The 21,852-nt window shown below is 47.4% G+C and overlaps 1 protein-coding gene across 1 annotated transcript; it reads right to left on the minus strand.

Annotated features, from left to right (window-relative positions):
• Positions 1 to 13,085: 13,085 nt before the first annotated feature.
• On the minus strand, positions 13,086 to 13,907 carry LOC123075135 (probably inactive leucine-rich repeat receptor-like protein kinase At5g48380). The gene has a single exon (XM_044497808.1). The coding sequence runs from the start codon at positions 13,890 to 13,892 to the stop codon at positions 13,086 to 13,088; it is 807 nt and encodes a 268-aa protein (XP_044353743.1). The 5' UTR covers positions 13,893 to 13,907.
• Positions 13,908 to 21,852: the final 7,945 nt, after the last annotated feature.

The following is a 21,852-nucleotide window of genomic DNA, read 5'->3' on the forward strand; positions in this document are numbered from 1 at the left end:
GTTTTGAGTGCGAATCATCTTCATCATCATTGCAGGCAAGTTCACACTTTGATCATATCTCTTTCATACCCAGTTTTTATTGCATTAGATCAATCCTCAAACATTGCATGATTAGGATCTAATTAAATTGTGGGAACTGGGAAGTAGATGAGGTAGTACCTATTACCTGTTTTAATTATCAAACCCTTGGGAGTTACTTCTACGTTGCTATTACATTGCCATGCTATGCTCGTAGACGTGGATTGGGTTTGAATTGATATTCATGATAGATGTGAGATTGATAATAATGGTTTACTTAAGGTGGCAACTAAAACTCACATCTGGGTGGATTGAGGCACCTGGAGAACCCAGTGTTGCCTGTTTGTATAAGGACCGCCACCCAACTCAAAGGGATCATAAGATTATTCATGCTAGAAACTTCCGTGTGGAGCCGCAAGCTATTATGGGCTCTAGCATAGTTGAGTAAGTTGTGGGAAAACTTTCCATGATGGGCTAGCAGATGTAGGGGATTGTAGGTGTACCGGCCTATCTATCGGTTAAGGGGTCCTCTTCGGAAAGACTGTGTCTCGGTCATCCGTTTCTCAAACATCATGCAGTGCGAGAAATCCAACGGAGGAGATCGAGTCTTGTGGGAAAAGTGCACAAACCTCTGCAGAGTGTACAAACTAATCATGATTAGCCGTGTCCCCGGTTATGGACATCTTGAGTATCTAGTTCTTGGATTATCCCGTTGATCTCATCATGTTACTTTAATTAATATTGTTGGGTTAATGATGATACTTAATTGGGATTGAGATGCTGTCAACCATCTCAATGTTTCACAACCACCATGATAGTTAAATAAAATTTATTCCTTTGTAGTAGGGAAAAATTGGCTTTTCGCAAAAACATTATAACCATAGAGCTTTTCCACCAGCCATATATGCATGTAGTGATAGCCTTTGTTCATTATTTCTCTATGGTGTGAATTTGCCAGCATATTCCATGTGCTGACCCGTTTTCGGGCTGCAACGTTTCATGTTGCAGGATTCTTACGACGAGTAAGAGATACGTTAGGGTTATGATTTCTACACTCAACTTTGCCGTTGGTGTTGATGGGAATCCACAACCTTGTTACTTCCGCTATTTGGATTGAGGTAATAGTATTTACGTTACTTTATACATGTGATTTACCTCTGTTATAAATCCTCGAGTACTGTGTGTGTCAGCATACCGATCCAGGGATGACACTTAAGCACAGAGACTTGATCCATTCGGGTCGGGTCGCTACAAGGAACATATATAAAACATAGGGAAGCAACAACACGAGCTATTGATCTACAACATAGATATACTAATACTACCAAGACTAAGTTCATGATAAATTAAAGTTCAATTAATCATATTACTTAAGAACTCCCACTTAGGTAGACATCCCTCTAATCCTCTAAGTGATCACGTGATCCAAATCAACTAAACCATAACCGATCATCACGTGAAATGGAGTAGCTTTCAATGGTGAACATCATTATGTTGATCATATCTACTATATGATTCACGCTCGACCTTTCGGTCTCAGTGTTCCGAGGCCATATCTGCATATGCTAGGCTCGTCAAGTTTAACCTGAGTATTATGCGTCTACAAAACTGGCTTGCACCCGTTGTAGATGGACGTAGAGCTTATCACACCCGATCATCACGTGGTGTCTGGGCACGACGAACTTTGGCAACGGTGCATACTCAGGGAGAACACTTTTATCTTGAAATTTAGTGAAAGATCATCTTATAATGCTATCGTCAATCAAAGCAAGATAAGATGCATAAAAGATAATGATCACATGCAATCAATATAAGTGATATGATATGGCCATCATCATCTTGTGCTTGTGATCTCCATCTCCGAAGCACCGTCATGATCACCATCGTCACCGGCGCGACACCTCGACCTCCATCGTAGCATCGTTGTCGTCTCGCCAAACTTATGCTTCTACGACTATCGCTACCGCTTAGTTATAAAGTAAAGCATTACAGGGCGATTGCATTGCATACAATAAAGCGACAACCATATGGCTCCTGCCAGTTGCCGATAACTCGGTTACAAAACATGATCATCTCATACAATAAAATATAGCATCATGCCTTGACCATATCACATCACAACATGCCCTGCAAAAACAAGTTAGACGTCCTCTACTTTGTTGTTGCAAGTTTTACGTGGCTGGTACGGGCTGAGCAAGAACCGTTCTTACCTACGCATCAAAACCACAACGATAGTTCGTCAACTTAGTGTTGTTTTAACCTTCTCAAGGACCGGGCGTAGCCACACTCGGTTCAACTAAAGTTGGAGAAATTGACACCCGCCAGCCACCTGTGTGCAAAGCACGTCGGTAGAACCAGTCTCGCGTAAGCGTACGCGTAATGTCGGTCCGGGCCGCTTCATCCAACAATACCGCCGAACCAAAGTATGACATGCTGGTAAGCAGTATGACTTGTATCGCCCACAACTCACTTGTGTTCTACTCGTGCATAGAACATCTACGCATAAAACCAGGCTCGGATGCCACTGTTGGGGAACGTAGTAATTTCAAAAGAATTCCTACGCACACGCAAGATCATGGTGATGCATAGCAACGAGAGGGGAGAGTGTGTCCACGTACCCTCGTAGACCGAAAGCGGAAGCGTTATATCAACGCGGTTGATGTAGTCGTACGTCTTCACGATCCGACCGATCCAAGTACCGAAAGCACGACACCTCCGAGTTCTGCACACGTTCGGCTCGGTGACGTCCTCGCCTTCTCGATCCAGCAAGAGGGGCGAAGTAGTAGATGAGTTCCGGCAGCACGACGGCGTGGTGACGGTGTTGGTGAAGAACAATCTTCGCAGGGCTTCGCCTAAGCACTACGAAAACTATGATGGAGGATAAACTAGAGGAGACGGGGTTGCCAGCACACGGCTTGGTGTTTCTTGATGTCTTGGGTGCTAGCCCTACCCCTGTATTTATATGTTGAGCCTTGGGGTCGAAACTTGGAGTAAAAGCCTCCACAAAGTCGGTTTCACTCGAAAGGCAAGAGTCCTTCTCGGACTCCAGGGCCAGACGCCAGGCACCCTGGCGTCTGGCCCCTGGACTCCGCAAAACTTCCTTTTGCGCTTTCCAAAAACCACGTGGGCTTTCCCCTTTGGCCTAGATAAAGTGTTCTTGTGCCCAAACATTTCGGGAAACATCGAGAACCCCTTCCGATGGATTCCGGAACCTTTCCGGAGATCAAACACTACTATCCACATATCAATCTTTACTTCCGAACCATTCCGGAGTTCCTCGTCATATCCGTGATCTCATCCAAAACTCCGAACAACATTCGATCACCAACATACATAACTCATAGTACTATATCGTCAATGAACGTTAAGCGTGCGGACCCTACGGGTTCGAGAACTATGTAGACATGACCGAGACATCTCTCTGGTCAATAACCAATAGCGGGACCTGGATGCCCATATTGGCTCCTACATATTCTACGAAGAACTTTATCGCTCAGACCGCATAACAACATACGTTGTTCCCTTTGTCACGGTATGTTACTTGCCCGAGATTCGATCGTCGGTATCTCAATACCTAGTTCAATATTGTTACCGGCAAGTCTCTTTACTCGTTCTATAATACATCATCCCCCAACTAACTCATTAGTTGCAATGCTTGCAAGGCTTATAGTGATGTGCATTACCGAGTGGGCCAGAGATACCTCTCCGACAATCGGAGTGACAAATCCTAATCTCGAAATATGCCAACCCAACAAGTACCTTAGGAGACACCTATAGAGCACCTTTATAATCACCCAGTTACGTTGTGATGTTTGGTAGCACACAAAGTGTTCCTCTGGTAAACGGGAGTTGCATAATCTCATAGTCATAGGAACATGTATAAGTCATGAAGAAAGCAATAGCAACATACTAAACGATCAAGTGCTAAGATAACGGAATGGGTCAAGTCAATCACATCATTATCCTAATGATGTGATCCCGTTATTCAAATGAAAACTCATATCTATGGTTAGGAAACTTAACCATCTTTGATTAACGAGCTAGTCAAGTAGAGGCATACTAGTGACACTATGTTTGTCTATGTATTCACACATGTATTATGTTTTCGGTTAATACAATTCTAGCATGAATAATAAACATTTATCATGAAATAAGGAAATAAATAATAACTTTATTATTGCCTCTAGGGCATATTTCCTTCAACAAGAACATTGAACTTGTCAATGTAGTCCAGGTGATGTTAGTTCACCGGATCCTGCCTTGTCAACACTGGACTTGCAATCTATGGGAAGTCGATCCGACCAAGCACCAAACCCTGCGAGAGCTTTTTGGCTCCTCGCACAAAGACATCTGGAAGGTGCTTTTCAAGTCCAGCAAATCATGGCCGGACTCCGCCGAAGACCGCGGGTACCAACTGTCCCGCCCTGCAAGTTTGGTAAGTCATCATACTTTTTATCCGCATAACCCAAAGGAAGCGCTTAATGTGTTTTCTACAACTCTCCTAGGGCTGGACGAAGAAGGCGGAGCGGATCCATTGTCCGGCCCCGCTGCCCGAAGAACTGGCCGTCCCACTTCTGACGAAGATGCTGGTCCCGGCGCCTTACAAGGTGCCGAAGAAGACGGCCGAGAAGGATGCCAAAAAGACACGGGGCGGCCTTCGTCGCCGCGGCACTTCGGACACAATATCCGAAGGCTCTGATGCCCGTTCCACCTCCGAAGAGGACGTGGAGGAGGAGGAAGATGAATCCCCTGTGGGGGAAAGAAAGAAGAGGACGGCCTCCGCACACTTGGAGGCCGAGTCGCCTAAAAGGGGAAAAGCTCCTCTTCCGGAGGAGTCTACTGTCGCCGCCGACAGCGGCCCGACATGGGATCCCAGGGCCCAGCCCCTGGTGAATTCGTGAGTATATTGAATCCGAGTACGTTATGCGTCCAGCCTCATCATGGCATAATATTTTAACCTGAGCCATATTTTTTGTAGTCCGGCGAGGTCCCATACCAAACAATCCTCATCAGAGGATTCGCTGAGCTCGGATGCTATGGAGAGTGGGACGCCCCCGAAGGCCCCTTCCTCCAAACAGGTGAATAACACCGAGGCTTCCTCCCAGAGGGACTCCGGCCAAGGAGGAGAGGGAAAGACCGTGAAGGCGGCGCCTGGAGGTCAAACTTCAGGGGCCGGACACATGGGGGAGAAAATTCCCATGGGAGCTGACGGCGGGGGCCATCTTGAATTCGGCTCCCAGCCGGATGCAATTCCGAAGACCAATACGGCTCCAGAATCAAGCAGGCAGCCTCTCTCAGCTGGAGGGGGCAGGCCTGTTCCACCGGCCATCTCTGTCCAACCAGAGGTGTCGGATGCTTTGTTGGTGGCGCTGAAGAGCGCCTCCATCGTCGATGAACACCGTGCCCTTATGGGTGCGGTGATTGAGAAGATTTAGTCAGCTGAGAGTGGACTGAATGAAGCCTGTATCGGCCTTATAAAAGGTTTTGAGGTATGTTTTATGAGGTTTCGAAGAGTGTCATGGTATGGATAGTAGCCCCTGATACACTGTTCGGTGAAAGAAAGAACCGGACAGAGGACCAAATTTATGTTCATAGGAAGACTCATTGGATGACATCTATTTCTCTTCTGTTATAAGCAGGCGTCGGTAGCGGCTGCTGCCTCTCATACTGCGGAGGTCTCCGGACTGAATCAAAGTCTAGAGCGGGCCAAAGAAGAACTTGGCCAGTTGAAAATGCAGTTGGGAGATAAACAAGGTATGCGCAAGTCTTGTTCGCGTTTATTGCGAATGAATTTTCAGTATGATAAAATATGTTTCATGATTTGTGCTAGGGATGATGACCGAAGTCGAGGCTCTTAAGAAGGCTGTGGCCGAGGCCGAGAAAAAGGCAACCACAGAGCTGGCTCTTCGTGAGAAGCACGAGGCCAGGGTTATTGAAGTTGAGCAGGAGTTGCAAGAGGCCGTGAAGAAATGTGAGACCTTGGAGCAGAGTTTAACGGAGAAAGAATCCGAACTCACCAAGGCGCATCAGGCCACGAGCGATGCCCGGGGGGAAACCCAAAGCGCCCTGCAGGGGATCCAAGAGGCGAGGAAGATCGCGGCAGGTAAGGCTTTTTCCATGTAAAGCAAGTATTTGAGGAGAAAATCATGTTTCTAATTTTGAATTCGGATTTCTCAGGGGTATTTGCCGAGCTGCACGGCAGCATATCGGATGCCGCCCAATTCTACCGAGCCGAAGAAAGGAACACTGCGGAGAAGCTCTTCTGGTTGCAGTATTTGGCACCGAATTATCCGGTGCCTTTTGTCGATCAACTGAAACAGCTGATCGAACTGCATAAGGCGGCGGAGCTAGCCATGAAGGATCTGATTATCTGGCTATGGCCCGCCGAGCCGATTCCAAGCAGCTACTTCGGGCTCGTGAAGCGGCTTGTAAGTGCCTGCCCTCGACTTGATGTCATCAAGCGGTCGGTCTGTATAGAGGGTGCGCGAATGGCCTTCGCCCGCGCAAAGGTGCACTGGGGGAAGATGGATGCTGAAAAGCTGATGACCGAAGGACCGCCAGAGGGGAAGGAGCACCGCAAGCCCGAATTATATTATGATAGTGTACTGAAAGGATCCTACCTTGCAGCGGAGCTATGTACCAAGGACATTATATTTCCATGAATGCAAATCATGTTGTCCTTTGTAATGTTTGAACAAGGTCATTTATACTATTTATTGCCAGTTATATAAAAGTTTATCCTCCTGCGCGGCCGTTTTATATATTAATCCTGAGAGTTCACCAGTCGTCGGCTTCTGCCCCCACGTAAGAAGTACGGGGGTGTTCGGGATAGACCTGATCACTCTTTATCCCAGTTTTGGGTCCTTCGAAGGAGGTGTTCCGCACAACGAACCAGACAATCAGACTATAGGGCTGTATCGCTCTCACTTAGCCATAGGAGCTTTAGGAAGGTAGGCGCAGCCCCTGGTGTTCGGAAGACCGCACGAGGGGCTCTATAAGCACCTGATCGGAAGAAAAAACTGATCCATTGCACGCTGCATTGGTTATGGCATTCTGCGGGAGAAATCCTTAAAGATTTTACAACCTCTCGAACAGCTGACCAGCTCTTGCCGTATCATGATAGTCAGTTTTCGGCTTTCTCTACTGAGGTGCTCGTCCGGAAGAACCGGGACACAATCACAGTAGTTCTCCCAGTGCTACCTTAGTCGATATAGCGGAACGTAAGGTACCAAAACGTGGGAGCCGGGCAAACCCAACTATTGACCCAAGACATGATTCGGAGCTGATGCATATAATGCTATAGGTTCGGGGTGCCGAACTTCCGTGAAGGTGTTCGGACTTTATTGCCGTATTATGGGTAAAACGAAGCCCCTGGCATATTTGAAGGCATATCGTGGTGTACGGATGCCACTTGACAAAAGAATTTTAATAAGAAATAACAGCAGATAAGCGTCATATGAATCCATATGTTGTATTTGAATAGTATGTCGATGCGTATAAGTACAACTAATATGATAAAAAGGAAATATGACTGTGGAACCTGCTGAGACCAGGGGAAGAAGCTGTGTGCGGATCCGAAGTATAGTCGGATAGTCATCGCGGGGAATATCTACAGATTCCCTTGCACGTTCGAGCTGCCTCCATATCGCCCGTCCTGGTCGGCGCAAAGGTGAACCTGCGAAGGAAATGTAAGAAATGTTTGCGTGCCGGAGAGCGGTTGAGCCGCTGAGTGCGGCCTGCCCTGGCCTTCGCCGGAGTGTTTAATTGAGCTCTGGACGAGCAGGGCTATCCTGTCGCAAAGTAGTTCGGAGTCCTTTGACAGTGTCCGGGAGCCTAGCCGTCGACTCGGGGTTCGGCTGCAAGGTGCTGCTCGTTGCTTCTGCTGTTAAGGCAGTGGTGTACTTGTTGGTGCTGAAGTAAAGTTCGTCCTTGCCATTAACCGTGATGACTCCGCGTGGACCGGGCATTTTGAGCTTACGGTAGGCATTGTGGCACCGCGTTGAATCGAGCGAACGCGGTTCGTCCGAGCAGTGCCTGGTAATCACTACGGTAATTGTCTGGTGATCCGAAGACTACCTCAAGGGCGATGGAGCCTGTACAGCTGGCTTCCACACCTGGTATAATGCCTCTAAAAGTGGCTTTAGTGGGTTTGATCACCGAATGATCGATGCCCATCTTGCGCACTGTGTCCCGGTAAAGCAGGTTTAGACTGCTGCCTCCGTCCATAAGGACTCGTGTGAGGTGGAACCCGTTAATTATTGGGTCGAGGACTAGTGCGACTGGATTGCCCTAATTGGCGTTAACCGGACGATCCGTGCGGTTGAAGGTGACCGGCCCTAGTTTATATTGTGGGACGACTAGTTCCGTTAAGTCGGCATCCCTAAGGGTGCGTATCCGGTCCGGGTTGGGAATTTGGGTGGTGTTTACCACGTTCACCGTTTGGATTTGCGAGGGAAATTTCTTTTGCCCTCCTGTGTTCGGTGATCTGGGCTCTTCGTCGCCGTCATCGCTTTGAGACCCCCCTTCTCTGTTTTTGGCGCCTGCCCTGCCGGCTTGTTTGAAGACCCAGCATTCTCTGTTGGTATGGGTGGCTGGCGTTTCTGGGGTGCCATGAATTTGGCATTGGAGATCGAGTATGCAGTCCAGACTGGATGGACCCGAATTGTTATTTTTGAGTGGCCCTTTCCGCTGACCGGACTTTGAGCCACAAAACCCGGCATTAACTGTCGTATCTTCGGCGTTTTCACCATATTTTCGGCGCTTGTGTTTGTTGCATCGCGGTTTGCCGTTGCTATCCCTGGCCTCTGATGTGCCAGGTTTGCTTGTTGTGTTGTTGCTACGAGCCAACCAGCTATCTTCGCCCGCGCAAAAGCGGGTCATAAGTGTCGTGAGGGCTGCCATGGATTTTGGCTTCTCTTGTCCGAGATGTCGGGTGAGCCACTCGTCATGGATATTATGTTTAAAGGCTGCTAGGGCTTCGGCATCCGGACAGTCAACAATTTGGTTCTTTTTAGTTAGGAAATGAGTCCAGAATTTCCTGGCTGACTCTCTCGGCTGTTGTGTTATGTGACTTAAATCGTCAGCATCCGGTGGTCGCACATAAGTGCCCTGGAAATTGTCCAGGAATGCGTCTGCCAGGTTCTCCCAACTTCCAATGGAGTTTGCCGGCAAGCTATTCAGCCAATGCCGAGCTGGCCCTTTGAGTTTTAGCGGGAGATACTTGATGGCGTGTAGATCATCCCCGCGGGCCATGTGAATGTGGAGGAAGAAGTCTTTTATCCATACCGCAGGGTCTGTAGTACCATCATATGATTCAATGCATATGATTCAATGTTTACGGGTTTAAACCCTTCTGGGAATTCGTGATTCATTACTTCATCAGTGAAGCATAGGGGGTGTGCGACACCTCTGTGTCAGGCTATGTCGCGCCGCAGTTCATACGAGTCTTGTCTGCTGTATTCGGCCTGGCCGGATTTGCTTTTAGTGTATCCTACATGACGATCATCGTCACGCGTTGGGGCGTGCCCCCGTGATCCGTAGATCGATCTTGTATGTCCTGCTTTGTTTTCCAATACGTCTCGCAGGTCCTGCGTGTTGCCCCGAGCCTTGCTGTTTTTGTTTGTCTGGCGACGGGGTGCGGTCTGGACTTTGGGCTGATATGCCCCTCTGTCTCGGCCATGAGGTGGCCGATCAGCCGCATCATACGCCGGTAATGCAGGTTTTAATGCTTCCTCCTCGAGTTGGGGTAGCAACCTGCGCTTTGGGTAACTCTTGGTTGGGCGCTCGAGTTCGTATTCCTCGGCCACCAGGACCTCAGTCCATCTATCCGCTAGCAGATCTTGATCAGCTCGAAGCTGTTGTTGCTTTTTCTTCAGGCTATTTGCTGTGGCTATAAGCCGGCGCTTGAAGCGCTCCTTCTCGATGGGATCCTCAGGCATGATAAATTCTTCGTCGCTGAGGCTCACCTCGTCTGCGGAGAGAGGCATGTAATTGTCATCCTCTGATTCTCCGTCTGCTGCCTGTTCCTGAGGGCTAGCTTGTTCATCCTCCTACTCGAGGCCTGGCTGGAGGGGATTGTCTTTGTCTTCGGCACTATCCGGAGCGTTATTGTCTCTTGTGCCGGTATCACTGCTTTTGCTATGGCGGGACTTAGAGCAGCCCCGCTGACGCCGGTGCTTGGATTGCTTCTTGGAGGGATTATCCTCCGTTGCCTTATCGCCATCGCGTTCATTGGGGGTGTCCACCATGTATATATCATATCATGAGGTGGCAGTCCAGCGCCCTGTGGGTAGTGGTTCCTGTTCGTCTCCTGCATCGTCGTCCATATCGTCGATGTCTTCGGAGCCGAAATCGAGCATGCCGGTTAAATCGTCGACAGTGGCTACTACATGGGTGGTGGGTGGGGAGCGAATTTCTTCGTCGTCCTCATCCCATTCTAGCCGGACATAGTTCTACCAAGGGTCTCCTGACAAGGAGAGAGACCTTAATGAGTTTAGCACGTCGCCCAGTGGTGAGTGCTGAAAGATATCCGCGGAGGAAAACTCCATGATCGGTGCCCAATCAGATTCGATTGGCATGGACACAGGCGGTTCGGAGCCCGTGGCCGGGGACGAATCCAAGTGTCCGGCAACACGGGTCTCATAAGAGGTGAAGTCAGTATTCGGCTCTATCGCCGCTGCGTGCGCGGCCTCCGTGGCGGGGTCTATCCACCCGTCCTCGGACGGCATGATCTGCTCCGGATTGAGGGCCAGAGTAGTTGCAGGTGTGATCTCTCGAACACTGTCCAACGGCAGAGCTAAGTCATGCTCGTCGTGATTGTGCGGTGCACCTAACATGGGCTCGAATCCGTCGAAGATCAAGTATCCGCGGGTCTTGGCAGTATAGTTCAAGTTTCCAAACCTGACCTGATGGCCAGGAGTTGGCCCGCAGTATGAAGCCGCAAAAAACAAAGATCTGTCCGGGGAGGAAAGCCTCGCCCTGGATCGCATCATTGTCGATGATCGAAGGAGTCGTCAAGCCTTTATCGCGGAGGCACAATGGAACTCTCAATGAAAGCACCAATGTCGGTGTCAAAATCGGTGGATCTCGGGTAGGGGGTCCCGAACTGTGCGTCTAAGGCAGATGGTAACATGAGGCGGGGGCCACAATGTTTACCAAGGTTCGGGCCTTCTCGATGGAGGCAATACCCTACTTCCTACTTGATTGATCTTGATGATATGAGTATTACAAGAGTTGATCTACCACGAGATCGTAGAGGCTAAACCCTAGAAGCTAGCCTATGATTATGATTATTCTTGTCCTACGGACTAAACCCTCTGGTTTATATAGACACCGGAGGGGGCTAGGGTTACACAGAGTCGGTTACAAGGGAGGATATCTACATATCCGTATTGCCAAGCTTGCCTTCCACGCAAAGGAGAGTCCCATCCGGACACGGGACAAAGTCTTGAGTCTTGTATCTTCATAGTCCAACAGTCTGGCAGAAGTATATAGTCCGGCTGTCCGAGGACCCCCTAATCCAGGACTCCCTCAGACTCCCCCCTTGGCGCGCCCTCCTCCTTGGCCGGCCACCTCCCCCCTACCTCCTTTATATACGGGGCAGGGGCACCCCATAGACACAACAAGTTGATCATTGATCTCTCTTAGCCGTGTGCGGTGCCCCCTCCACCATAATCCACCTCGGTCATATCGTAGCGGTGCTTAGGCGAAGCCCTGCGTCGGTAACTTCATCAACACCGTCATCACGCCGTCGTGCTGACGAAGCTCTCCCTCGAAGCTCTACTGGATTGTGAGTTCGCGGGACATCGCCGAGCTGAACGTGTGCTGAACACGGAGGTGCCGTACGTTCGGTACTAAGGATCGGTCGATCGTGAAGACGTACGACTATATCAACCGCGTTGTCATAACGCTTCCGCTTATGGTCTACGAGGGTACGTGGACAACACTCTCCCCTCTCGTTGCTATGCATCACCATGATCTTGCGTGTGTGTAGGAAGTTTTTTAAATTACTACGTTCCCCAACAGAGGCAAATCCACGGGCTCGTCGGTGAAGATCGAGGGGAGGAAGGTTTTCCCTAGTTGCCTTGCGAGAGGGGAAAGAATAGTTTCCTAAAGTGTCACGCGTTCACGAGTGCAGAACCACTGCCACATCATCAACCATACCACTTTTTGTCAGGTTGGAAGTAAATCTGCTGTCACAAAGTTATGGTTCAAATTTATTTGTTTTGAAAATTGAGGACTAAAACAAAGCTTAATCAATAGTTGAGTAACCAAATTGATCAAAACAGATAGGATTTTCAGCATCCGGGTGCCCCTACACCCTCTATGAACAGTAAATTTAAAACAAAATCAAAAAAAATCTGAAACTTTGGGACATCAAACATCATGAAACTTTTGATGATCTTGCAAAGTTTTAGCTAAAAATAACATTCGAAGAGCACTCAAATAAAAAAATAAAATCATTGTTCAAAGTTTATGTACATTTTTGACCACCCAATGATGAACAGACCAACAAAGGCAGCGGCTGCATTCTCCTGCCAGTTCATTCTGAACATCCTCTTTTTTCGTGGGGCGTTTTACACATCCTTGGCACCCCTGGCTGACAAGAAATATAAATGGACACCTTACACAAAAACCAATCTGCTCTGTTCTTCAATAAACACGGCAAAGAGAGCCTCTGGTCTCTGTAGAATTTTCACTGGAACACGCGAAGGTATCCAGACATCCAGCTAGTACAAAGACGACCGGTATGCATGCTTTCAAGAAGGGCAAAGCATGAAACTGGGGAGAAAAACACTACTGAAGTGCAGAGTTTTATAGGCAGAGCTGCCTTGTTGTGATGCCTTGTTTGTACATAAATAATCACGGTCAGTTGATGCCTCGCATCTTTCTTGAAAGGTTGAACTTGAAATATGCATTAACAAGCACCGGCAGTTGCTAGTTACCGGGCATACATATGTCAATTTAGGCAATCGTTCCTGCAAGGAACATACTAAGATTAAACTGCCGGAAGTGCTCATTTGACCTCCGGAAGCTATGCCAGACAAAGTTTCAGAACAACAAGTGAATCATATGTGGACGATGTAGGCTCGGAGCCTCTCGGAGCAGACGAAGCAGTGCGGGAAGTAGAAGGCCACCACGAACCCCACGACAAATCCGACGGCCGCTCCGATGCTCGACTGGTCGTTGAGCCTGTACAGCCTGATTCGTACCGGTCTCCATCTCCTCCTCGATGGAGGACAATCATCCAAGGGTGAATCACAAAGCCCTTGGTTACCAGCAAAGTTCGGAGCCGAAAACCTTATTGCTAGCAAAGAAGGAATAGGCCCTGATAACAAGTTCTCCGCGACATTGAATTCAGATAACAGAGTAAGAAGATTGAATTGCCGTGGAATTTCACCTCTGAATTGGTTATGCTGGAGGGAGAGGATATTCAGATATGTCATATTTGAGATATTCTGTGGGATTGAACCCGAAAAGCTATTGTACGAAAGATCGAGAGATGTCAGATACGGCACCTCCCGTGAAATGTTGGCAGGGATTGGTCCTTCAAAATTGTCATTTGACAGGTCCAGGTTCATCATGCTCGTACAATATTGAAGACCACGAGGAAATGGGCCTTCAAGTCCTAGGTTCCCGAGACGTAGAGAGAGAACTCTATCCTCGTCAGGGTGCCAGCATTCCACACCAGTAAACCGGCATATGAAAGCAACGATGTTATTTTCAAAGTTCCAAGAGGATTTGAGTACACCGTTGGGATCAGTCACTGATTGTTTCATAGACTTCAAGCACTGGATATCTTGTTCTGTACTAAAACATAATGTTGAGCTATTCAAGAGGAGAAACAAAAGGAGGAACTTGGTATCATCATCCATCGCAAGCGTGGAGTGAAACAAACAGCTGCTCGGCTGGAAGCTGCGGATTGTCTATTCCAGCGTCACCTGACCAAAACTTGTGTAAGAATAAGGCTCTACTTGAAAAAAGGAGAATGAATTTTCTCAGACATGGAGACACCACAGAACAGCCTCCAGAAGTGCAAATAACAAGTGAGAAAACCCTTGTTTTGTTCGTTTCATGTGATACTTCATAGAGAAAATGAGGTGCTTGAGAAAACTCACCGGTTGATCAAGCCAAATCTAAAGCCACCATCTGTGCAATACATGAGCGGGTGCAGCCCTTTAAAAACAGGGAATTCCTCCACTGGAGCATAGACTCATCTTCTGCCAAATCCTGAAGTATTATTGATTTGGAAGTATTTGCCACATGTATGTAAGGAAGAAAGACTCGCCAGCCACCAGTCCCCACTGAGAGAAGAAATAGGTGTATAAACTTGTGGAACTGATGCCATCAAATCATCTAGGATTAGTATTTATGAAGACGTATGTGATAGGCAGGTAAAACTTCGTCAAAAGTAAAGATAATGCTTCTCCCACTCCTAACTACGTAGTAGGCATTTGGATTAAATTATGATAAAGCATGCCTTGGTGCTTATAAATTACTTTTTCACTTGACATTAGGCAAAAACATTAGAATTGATGTGATGCTACTCCGGGGTGTATCTTGTACAGAAGTTTGTAAAGCACCCGACGAGTCCTAGTCTGAATCATGGTTACTCTAGCCCTATATGACGGCTCCGGCAGGCACATGTCAGGAGACCGACCCGACGTCGTCGCGAGTCTCCAGTCTCGGTATAATTAGTTGTCACGGAGGAACGTGTGTCGGGAGTTTACATGGTTGCCTAGCAGAATAGAATTTTGAGCCCTCTTACCAGAACTCTGATCTCACGGTCTCACTGGGTGAATTTGCAGTATCTTTTTACTCCAAAATATATGGTCACCCGTCTGCTATCTAGAAATCCAAGGCCTCATTGAGGACCTGAGAGCCTGGCGGGCGGCTGGTTGCTTCCCCACCGCCACCAGCCACCACCATGGCCTTTTAGTTAGCCCGCAGGCGAAACCTGCCTAGGCCAGGCAGGTTGTTGCCTTGGCCGGAGCCGTGCTTGCACTTGTCAGGTAACCTGAGGCCTTGTACTGGCTATGCCTGCTTGTACATGTAAAATCTCTTTCCCTATCTTAATAAAGATTGTCTTTGGCCTTTGGATCGGAAATATTATTTGGCCTCTGAAAACACAAACATGTAACAATTTTTACTTATTATTATCAAATAAAAATATACCATTTTTACTGTTTCACGAATAGATACCCTTATTATAACGCTACCTGAATTGGGCAAAAATACGGCCATGTGTCTCCTGTTTCAAAAATATGAGTTAATTGCATGTTAGTACCACACTTGCGCACCTACTCACGAATTGGTACCACTACTCAAAAGTTTTGCAATTCAGTACCAACTCAGGGCCTAAGTGGTGCAATACGGCCAGGGGTGCGTATAAACGCGTATTGACAGTAATGTCGACAGGCTGGGCCCACATGTCACGCGACATGCTGGCCGAATTGGCCCGCGCCGCCCGCTAACTAGGATGAACCCGACCAAGCCGCTCTCTCTCGCCCGCTCACTCTCACCCGCTCATTTTGCCTCGCCCCCCTTTGTCTCCGCCATCGGCTGCCGCGCGTTTCTCCTCCGCTACCGCATCACCATGGTCTTCGAGGACGAAAGCAGTGACTCTCAGTCCAGCCTTGTGTACATCGACTCCTCCTCCTCAGATGGAATGTAGTACGAGGTGCGTTGTTCGAGTTATGGTTAGGGTTAGGGTTTGTTTTGTGATTGTTGGGGGATTGTGGATTTGACTAGGTTATCTTTGTTCATCTTGCTCCTTAGATCCCTGCTAGCATTGAAGACCTAGACTACATGGGCATTGAGACAGCACCCCCAGTCCTGTGCGAGAACCACCGTCTGCCAGCTGAGAGGAGGGTTGCATTCGAGGCATTTCACACTGGCAGGAGGTTCTTAGCCTATTCAAAGAAGGTAACAATGATTGTAGTAGTCATTGCAGTAGTCTAATTGTTGAAATAGTTATTAGTGCAGATAGTTATTGCTGAGAGGAGGATTGCTGTAGTATAATTGCAGTAGCCGCTGCAGTCATTGTTTATTGTTTCTGATGCTCATTAGCAAGCTAGTAATTAGTGCTTGTTACAATCATTGCAGTAGGCTGTCAGTACTTAATTGTTTAGTTGTGCATTGTTTAGTCTGGTCACTCCTTTCTGTGTATCATCAGTACTTAATTGACAGAGAGCTTTGTCAGGAGTGCATTGTTTAGTCTGGTCTTTCTTTAATTGGGCAATGTTAGTTGATCAAAGTGTCACTTGATTGATTTAATTGTGCATTGTTTATACTATTTTTAAATGCCTAGGGATTTGCAGTGCATCTGGTATGCTATTCTTTAGTATATATAGTGTGAGTGGAGGCTGCCAATAGGTCAAATTCTGTTGTATAAGTGGTATAAGTGGTATATTATGAGAAAGAAAGTGACAAATGATGTTGTTGATGTTGCAGGGAAATGAGAACTGTGGTTTTGTTCAATGGGTTGACCCAGAGTGGCCTCCTACAATGTAGAATGCTCTGTTGAAGCTATGGGAGTTGTATTCAGATAGCAGGAATGATAGGTGGAAGGATAACCTGGATAATAATCACTGACTATTCACCATCTGACAAAAGAGAAAAACAACCTGGAGGCCAACTATGACAAATTGGTTGAAGATGTGCATCAACTTTTCAATGCTCAAGAGGATTGGATGATGGATTTCAGCTACTTGCAGTCCAAGATGAAGACTGAGGTTAGCAGCTCAGTTGTCTCTGATATGAGGAGAGAGATTGAGAAGAAAGATGCAGAGATCTTCAAGCTGCAAGAGAAGAATGAAGTGCTTATGAACATCACAAAGGCTCAAGGCACTGTCATCCAGAACCTGAAGCTCAACCATTTGAAAGAGAAGGAAAAGCTAATCCAGGAGCATCACAATGATGCCATGAAGATGTTGCGGGTTAGGGTTGATGAACTCACTAAGTCTAATGAGAAGCTAATCCAAGAGAATCACCAGATTGAGCTTCACATGGGTGATCTCAAGAAGGGTCATCAGATGCTCTTTGTAGGCAGAGATCAGCTCAAACTTCAGACTGCTGATTTGCTCAAGGCAGAGGAGAAGAATAAGCAGAAGCTGAAAGGGATCTAGGCCATCTTGGCTGACTGAACAATATGAAGATCAAGATCTAGATGAAGATGAAGAAGGGCATAAGTAGTTCACCTTTTGTGAAGCTAATCCAAGAGAATCACTAGATTGAGCTTCACATGGGTGATCTCAAGAAGGGTCATCAGAAGCTCTTTGCAGGCACAGATCAGCTCAAACTTCAGATTGCTGATTTTCTCAAGGCAGAGGAGAAGAATAAGCAGAAGCTGAAGGGGATCCAGGCCATCTTGGCTGACTGAACAATATGAAGATCAAGATCTAGATGAAGATGAAGAAGGGCATAAGTAGTTCACCTTTTGTAATGTATGGTGCTGTTTAGTTAACTAAGTTGGACTCTAGTATGTTGTGTAAGAACATATTTATTATGTTTAGTTGTGAACTAGGTTGAACTCCACTATGTTATGTAAGAATCTTTTAATTATGGTGCTTCAAGCTCTCTATGATGATCTATGGTGCTTCAAGCTCTCTATGATTTGGTGCATCAAGCTATTTATGATGATCTATGGTGCTTTCATAGTTGATTTTTATAAGTTATATGATGATCTATGATGGTATTTGGTACATCAAGTTATATTATAAGTGATATGTGTTATAAGTTATATGATAAGTCACTAGTGCAGGATGCTGCTAACGCGACACTACGATTAGAGACCCTTCGAGAAACTGTGTGCGATGCCATAATCGCAAATGGTGCAGTATGAAAACCGTCAGAAATGTGTAAAACATTTGCGATGACGGATGCATCAAACACGGTTCAGGTTTTAGTTGCGTGTGTGATGAAGGGCATACGGTTCAGTTCAATGAACTGTTTGCGATGATGAGGAACAAAAGAAACGGGCAGCCAGATGGAGGCGTGTGCAATACACAGCATACGGTTCACTTGGATGAACTGTTTGTGATTAGGCAACACAAAAGAAACGGCCAGCCAGATCAAAGGTGTGTGCGATGTACAGCATACGGTTCACTCGGATGAACTTTTGTGATTAGGCAAGAGAACAGAAACGGTTCAATATAACAAGATGTGTGTGATACGCGGCAAACGGGTCTGTAATCAGAAATGTGTGCGAAGACCGATAATAACGCAGACGATTGCTTCTAATAAGACGTATGTTATATGCTCTGTCTACACAACATCTATTGGCCATTGTGGGACGGTCGGTCATCCGGATACGCCATAAGGATGTGAAGAGGCATTCCTATCAGCAAGGACTAGCTGTTCCACCAGTAACTTATGTAAGAAAACTATCAAGTTAAGTGTGCTCAGGCTGGAGCAGCCATCGGATGGGTAACTGGATGGGAAGTTGTGTCAATGTTAAATTAGGTGATGGGATCGGTCATTTCGGTCAAATGACCGAAATGCCCCATTTCCTCAGCTAATTTAAACTTGAGGACCTTGTTTTTTTAACACATGTTAAAGAAGATCTACCACATTACTTTTTGACAATGTGCGATACGTGGCATACTGTTGATCCATCCGACCTATTTGTGATGGAATAGGCCGTGTGTGTTGTGGGCAAACGCTTGCTAGCATTCAACCGTTCGGGATTGATGAATTCATTACCGACGGGATCCCTAGTGTGGTCCATGTTCATCTGATCATCATCTACTTCTTGTGCTAGCTCGATGCTAAGTTTCCATTAATTGATGGCATTTTATGAACACGCCACCGTTTCCCGCCATTTCCTCACCTGTTTCCCGCCACCCTGATATATTGCGCATAGGGGCGCGCGATGCACGGAGGCGACAAGCGCAGCCTGTAGCACATCCACCTTTTTGAAGCATGCCAAGCCACCAAAGCGTCGCCTCTACCATCAACCTCGTCGACGAGGAAAACGAGCAGGCGCCACGGCCCGTCCAATGCGATGGACGACACTGTGATGCGCGTCATCGCCAAGGTTGAGCAGACCTTTGGCGCATGGCGCTTGAGCGCAGCAGATCAAAATAGGCATGTCAGCGCCAACAGGCTGCAGCTCGCTGCACAACATGATCGATGGCACACCGCAGAGCAAGCTAGGCGTGTCTGCGTCGATAGGCTGCGGCTCGCTGCATGGCGAGACCGTTGGAGCGCCGCAGAGCGAGAGCGGATCCATCGGCGCTTGCTTGCTGTCGACATGGCGTCGCAGCTGGGTACACATCCCGTCAGTACCCCCATTCCTCACCAGGAGTGGGCAGAGGCCCTTAGCGCCCTACTTGCACCAGATGCCGGCCACGCCGTACTTGCACCGGACGCCCGCTGTGCCGTTCGCATGGGTGCCGCCGTTCGCCTTGTCCGCGGCCTGCTGGATGCCAACGTGCTGGTCCGTAGGCTCGACCGCCTCCTTGGCCCAAGTGTCCACCTGGGCGCAATAGAGGAACATGGTCGTCGCATCCTCGAGCTAGTGATCTCCGAGGAAATAGCCAACTTGGAGCTCGAGATCGCGCTCCAGATGTACCGCGAGAGTGAGGACTGCTTGGAAGAATGCCTACATGAGTTCAGGCAGAGCCAAGAGCTACCCTAGGCAAGGGCTGCTGGTCATGGTCTCATGGACGCGTTTTATTTTGAAAAGTTGTTTCGACATGGATAGCTTTGTATTCACAGCAATCATAGTATTGCTCTGTTTCAATGTGTGTACTCTGTTTTCCATTCTTATATGTTCTGTTTCAATGTGTGTATATACGCTTTCCATTCTGTATATGTGGATGATAACAGCTAGATTCAAATTAGTATACAAAAACAGATAGAAAATGGAATTCATAATATATATATTAATTGTTCATTAGATCATCATAGAATATATATATATATATATATAATATCATCACATATACGTGATGATACTTAACTACTAGGTATAATGCATAAAATTGAAAACGAACAATACTAAAACTAATTATCCCTCCTGGGGCGAGTATTCCAGCAGCCCCTCGCCAGCAGCTCCCTGGTGCGCGGCGTCTTCCCAGTGCGGAGGCAGTACTCTGACTCCCCGCCTCGCGGCGCTTGACATACCGATCTGCCTCTTGCTGGTGAACGCGCGTGGCCGATCTTGCCATTTTGTTGGGCGCCCACCGGAGCTCCTCGTCGGTGGCACGCTGGAGCTTATCGGCCCACCTCCACGCAGCGACGAGGCACCCATCACCTATGACCTTCCTCGCGAAGTACCCGTCTTCGTACACCTCCTCGGCACGACGACTCGCCCGCCCCCAAAGCTCCGCCGCCTCCTTTTTCCAGGCGGCATCACAGGCTTCACAGGCCGCCTGGTACCTGGCTTCCTCCTCCGCCATCTCCTTCTTGAACGCCACTTGCCTGGCTTTCTTAGCCGGCGGCAGCGACTTCCACAGACAAAGATTGTACTGGCCCCAAAACCAATCCAAAGTTGGGGGGTCCGGCGCAACCTCGTCAGTCGGCGCGTAGGGCTCCTCGTCGCTGCTAATCGAGTGAGCATCCTCGGGGGGCGGCAACTCCTCGTCGGCGCGTGGGCAGACCGGCGGCGCCATGGCAGAGATTTGAGAGAGAGAGAGAGGGAGAGCGAGAAGAGGATGTAGATGAGAATGCAGGCAGGATGACGTGAGCAAGGTAGTATTTATTGGTGGCCGGAATCTAGATCGACGGGGACAGTACATGCTTCCTCTTGAGCAGGCGTTGGTTTTCCCCTGAAGAGGAAAGGGTGATGCAGCAAAGTAGCATAAGTATTTCCCTCAGTTTTTGAGAACCAAGGTATCAATCCAGTAGGAGACTACACGCAAATCCCTCATACCTGCACAAACAAATAAGAACCTTGCAACCAACGCGATAAAGGGGTTGTCAATCCCTTCAGGGCCACTTGCAAAAGTGAGATCCGATAGAGATAATAAAATAAATATTTTTGGTATTTTTGTTATATAGATTGAAAGTAAAGATTGCAAAATAAACGGCGCCAGAAATAGCTAGTTGACGGGAGATTAATATGATGGAAAAAAGACCCGGGGGCCATAGGTTTCACTAGTGGCTTCTCTCAAGATAGCATAAGTATTACGGTGGGTGAACAAATTACTGTCAAGCAATTGATAGAAAAGTGCATAGTTATGAGAATATCTAGGGATGATCATGTATATAGGCATCACGTCCGCGACAAGTAGACCGAAACGATTCTGCATCTACTACTATTACTCCACACATCGACCGCTATCCAGCATGCATCTAGAGTATTAAGTTCATAAGAACAGAGTAACGCATTAGGCAAGATGACATGATGTAGAGGGATAAACTCAAGCAATATGATATAAACCCCATCTTTTTATCCTCGATGCCAACAATAAAATACGTGTCGTTTCCCTTTCTGTCACTGGGATCGAGCAACGCAAGATTGAACCCAAAGCTAAGCACTTCTCCCATTGCAAGAAAGATCAATCTAGTAGGCCAAACAAAACTGATAATTCGAAGAGACTTGCAAAGATATTAAATCATACATAAATGAATTCAGAGGAGATTCAAATATTGTCCATAGATAATCTTGATCATAAACCCACAATTCATCGGATCTCGACAAACACACCGCAAAAAGAATTACATCGAATAGATCTCCAAGAAGATCGAGGAGAACTTTGTATTGAGATCCAAAGAGAGAGAGAAGAATCCATCTAGCTAATAACTATGGCCCCGAAGGTCTGTTGTAAACTACTCACACATCATCGAAGAGGCCATGGTGTTGATGTAGAAGCCCTCCGTGATCGATTC

This window comes from Triticum aestivum, chromosome 3D, assembly GCF_018294505.1.
Source record: "Triticum aestivum cultivar Chinese Spring chromosome 3D, IWGSC CS RefSeq v2.1, whole genome shotgun sequence".
Classification (NCBI taxonomy): Eukaryota; Viridiplantae; Streptophyta; class Magnoliopsida; order Poales; family Poaceae; genus Triticum; species Triticum aestivum.

Excerpts from the sequence above, each read along its gene's own strand:
- LOC123075135 (XM_044497808.1), bottom strand. The coding sequence starts at position 13,892 with ATGGATGATGATACCAAGTTCCTCCTTTTGTTTCTCCTCTTGAATAGC.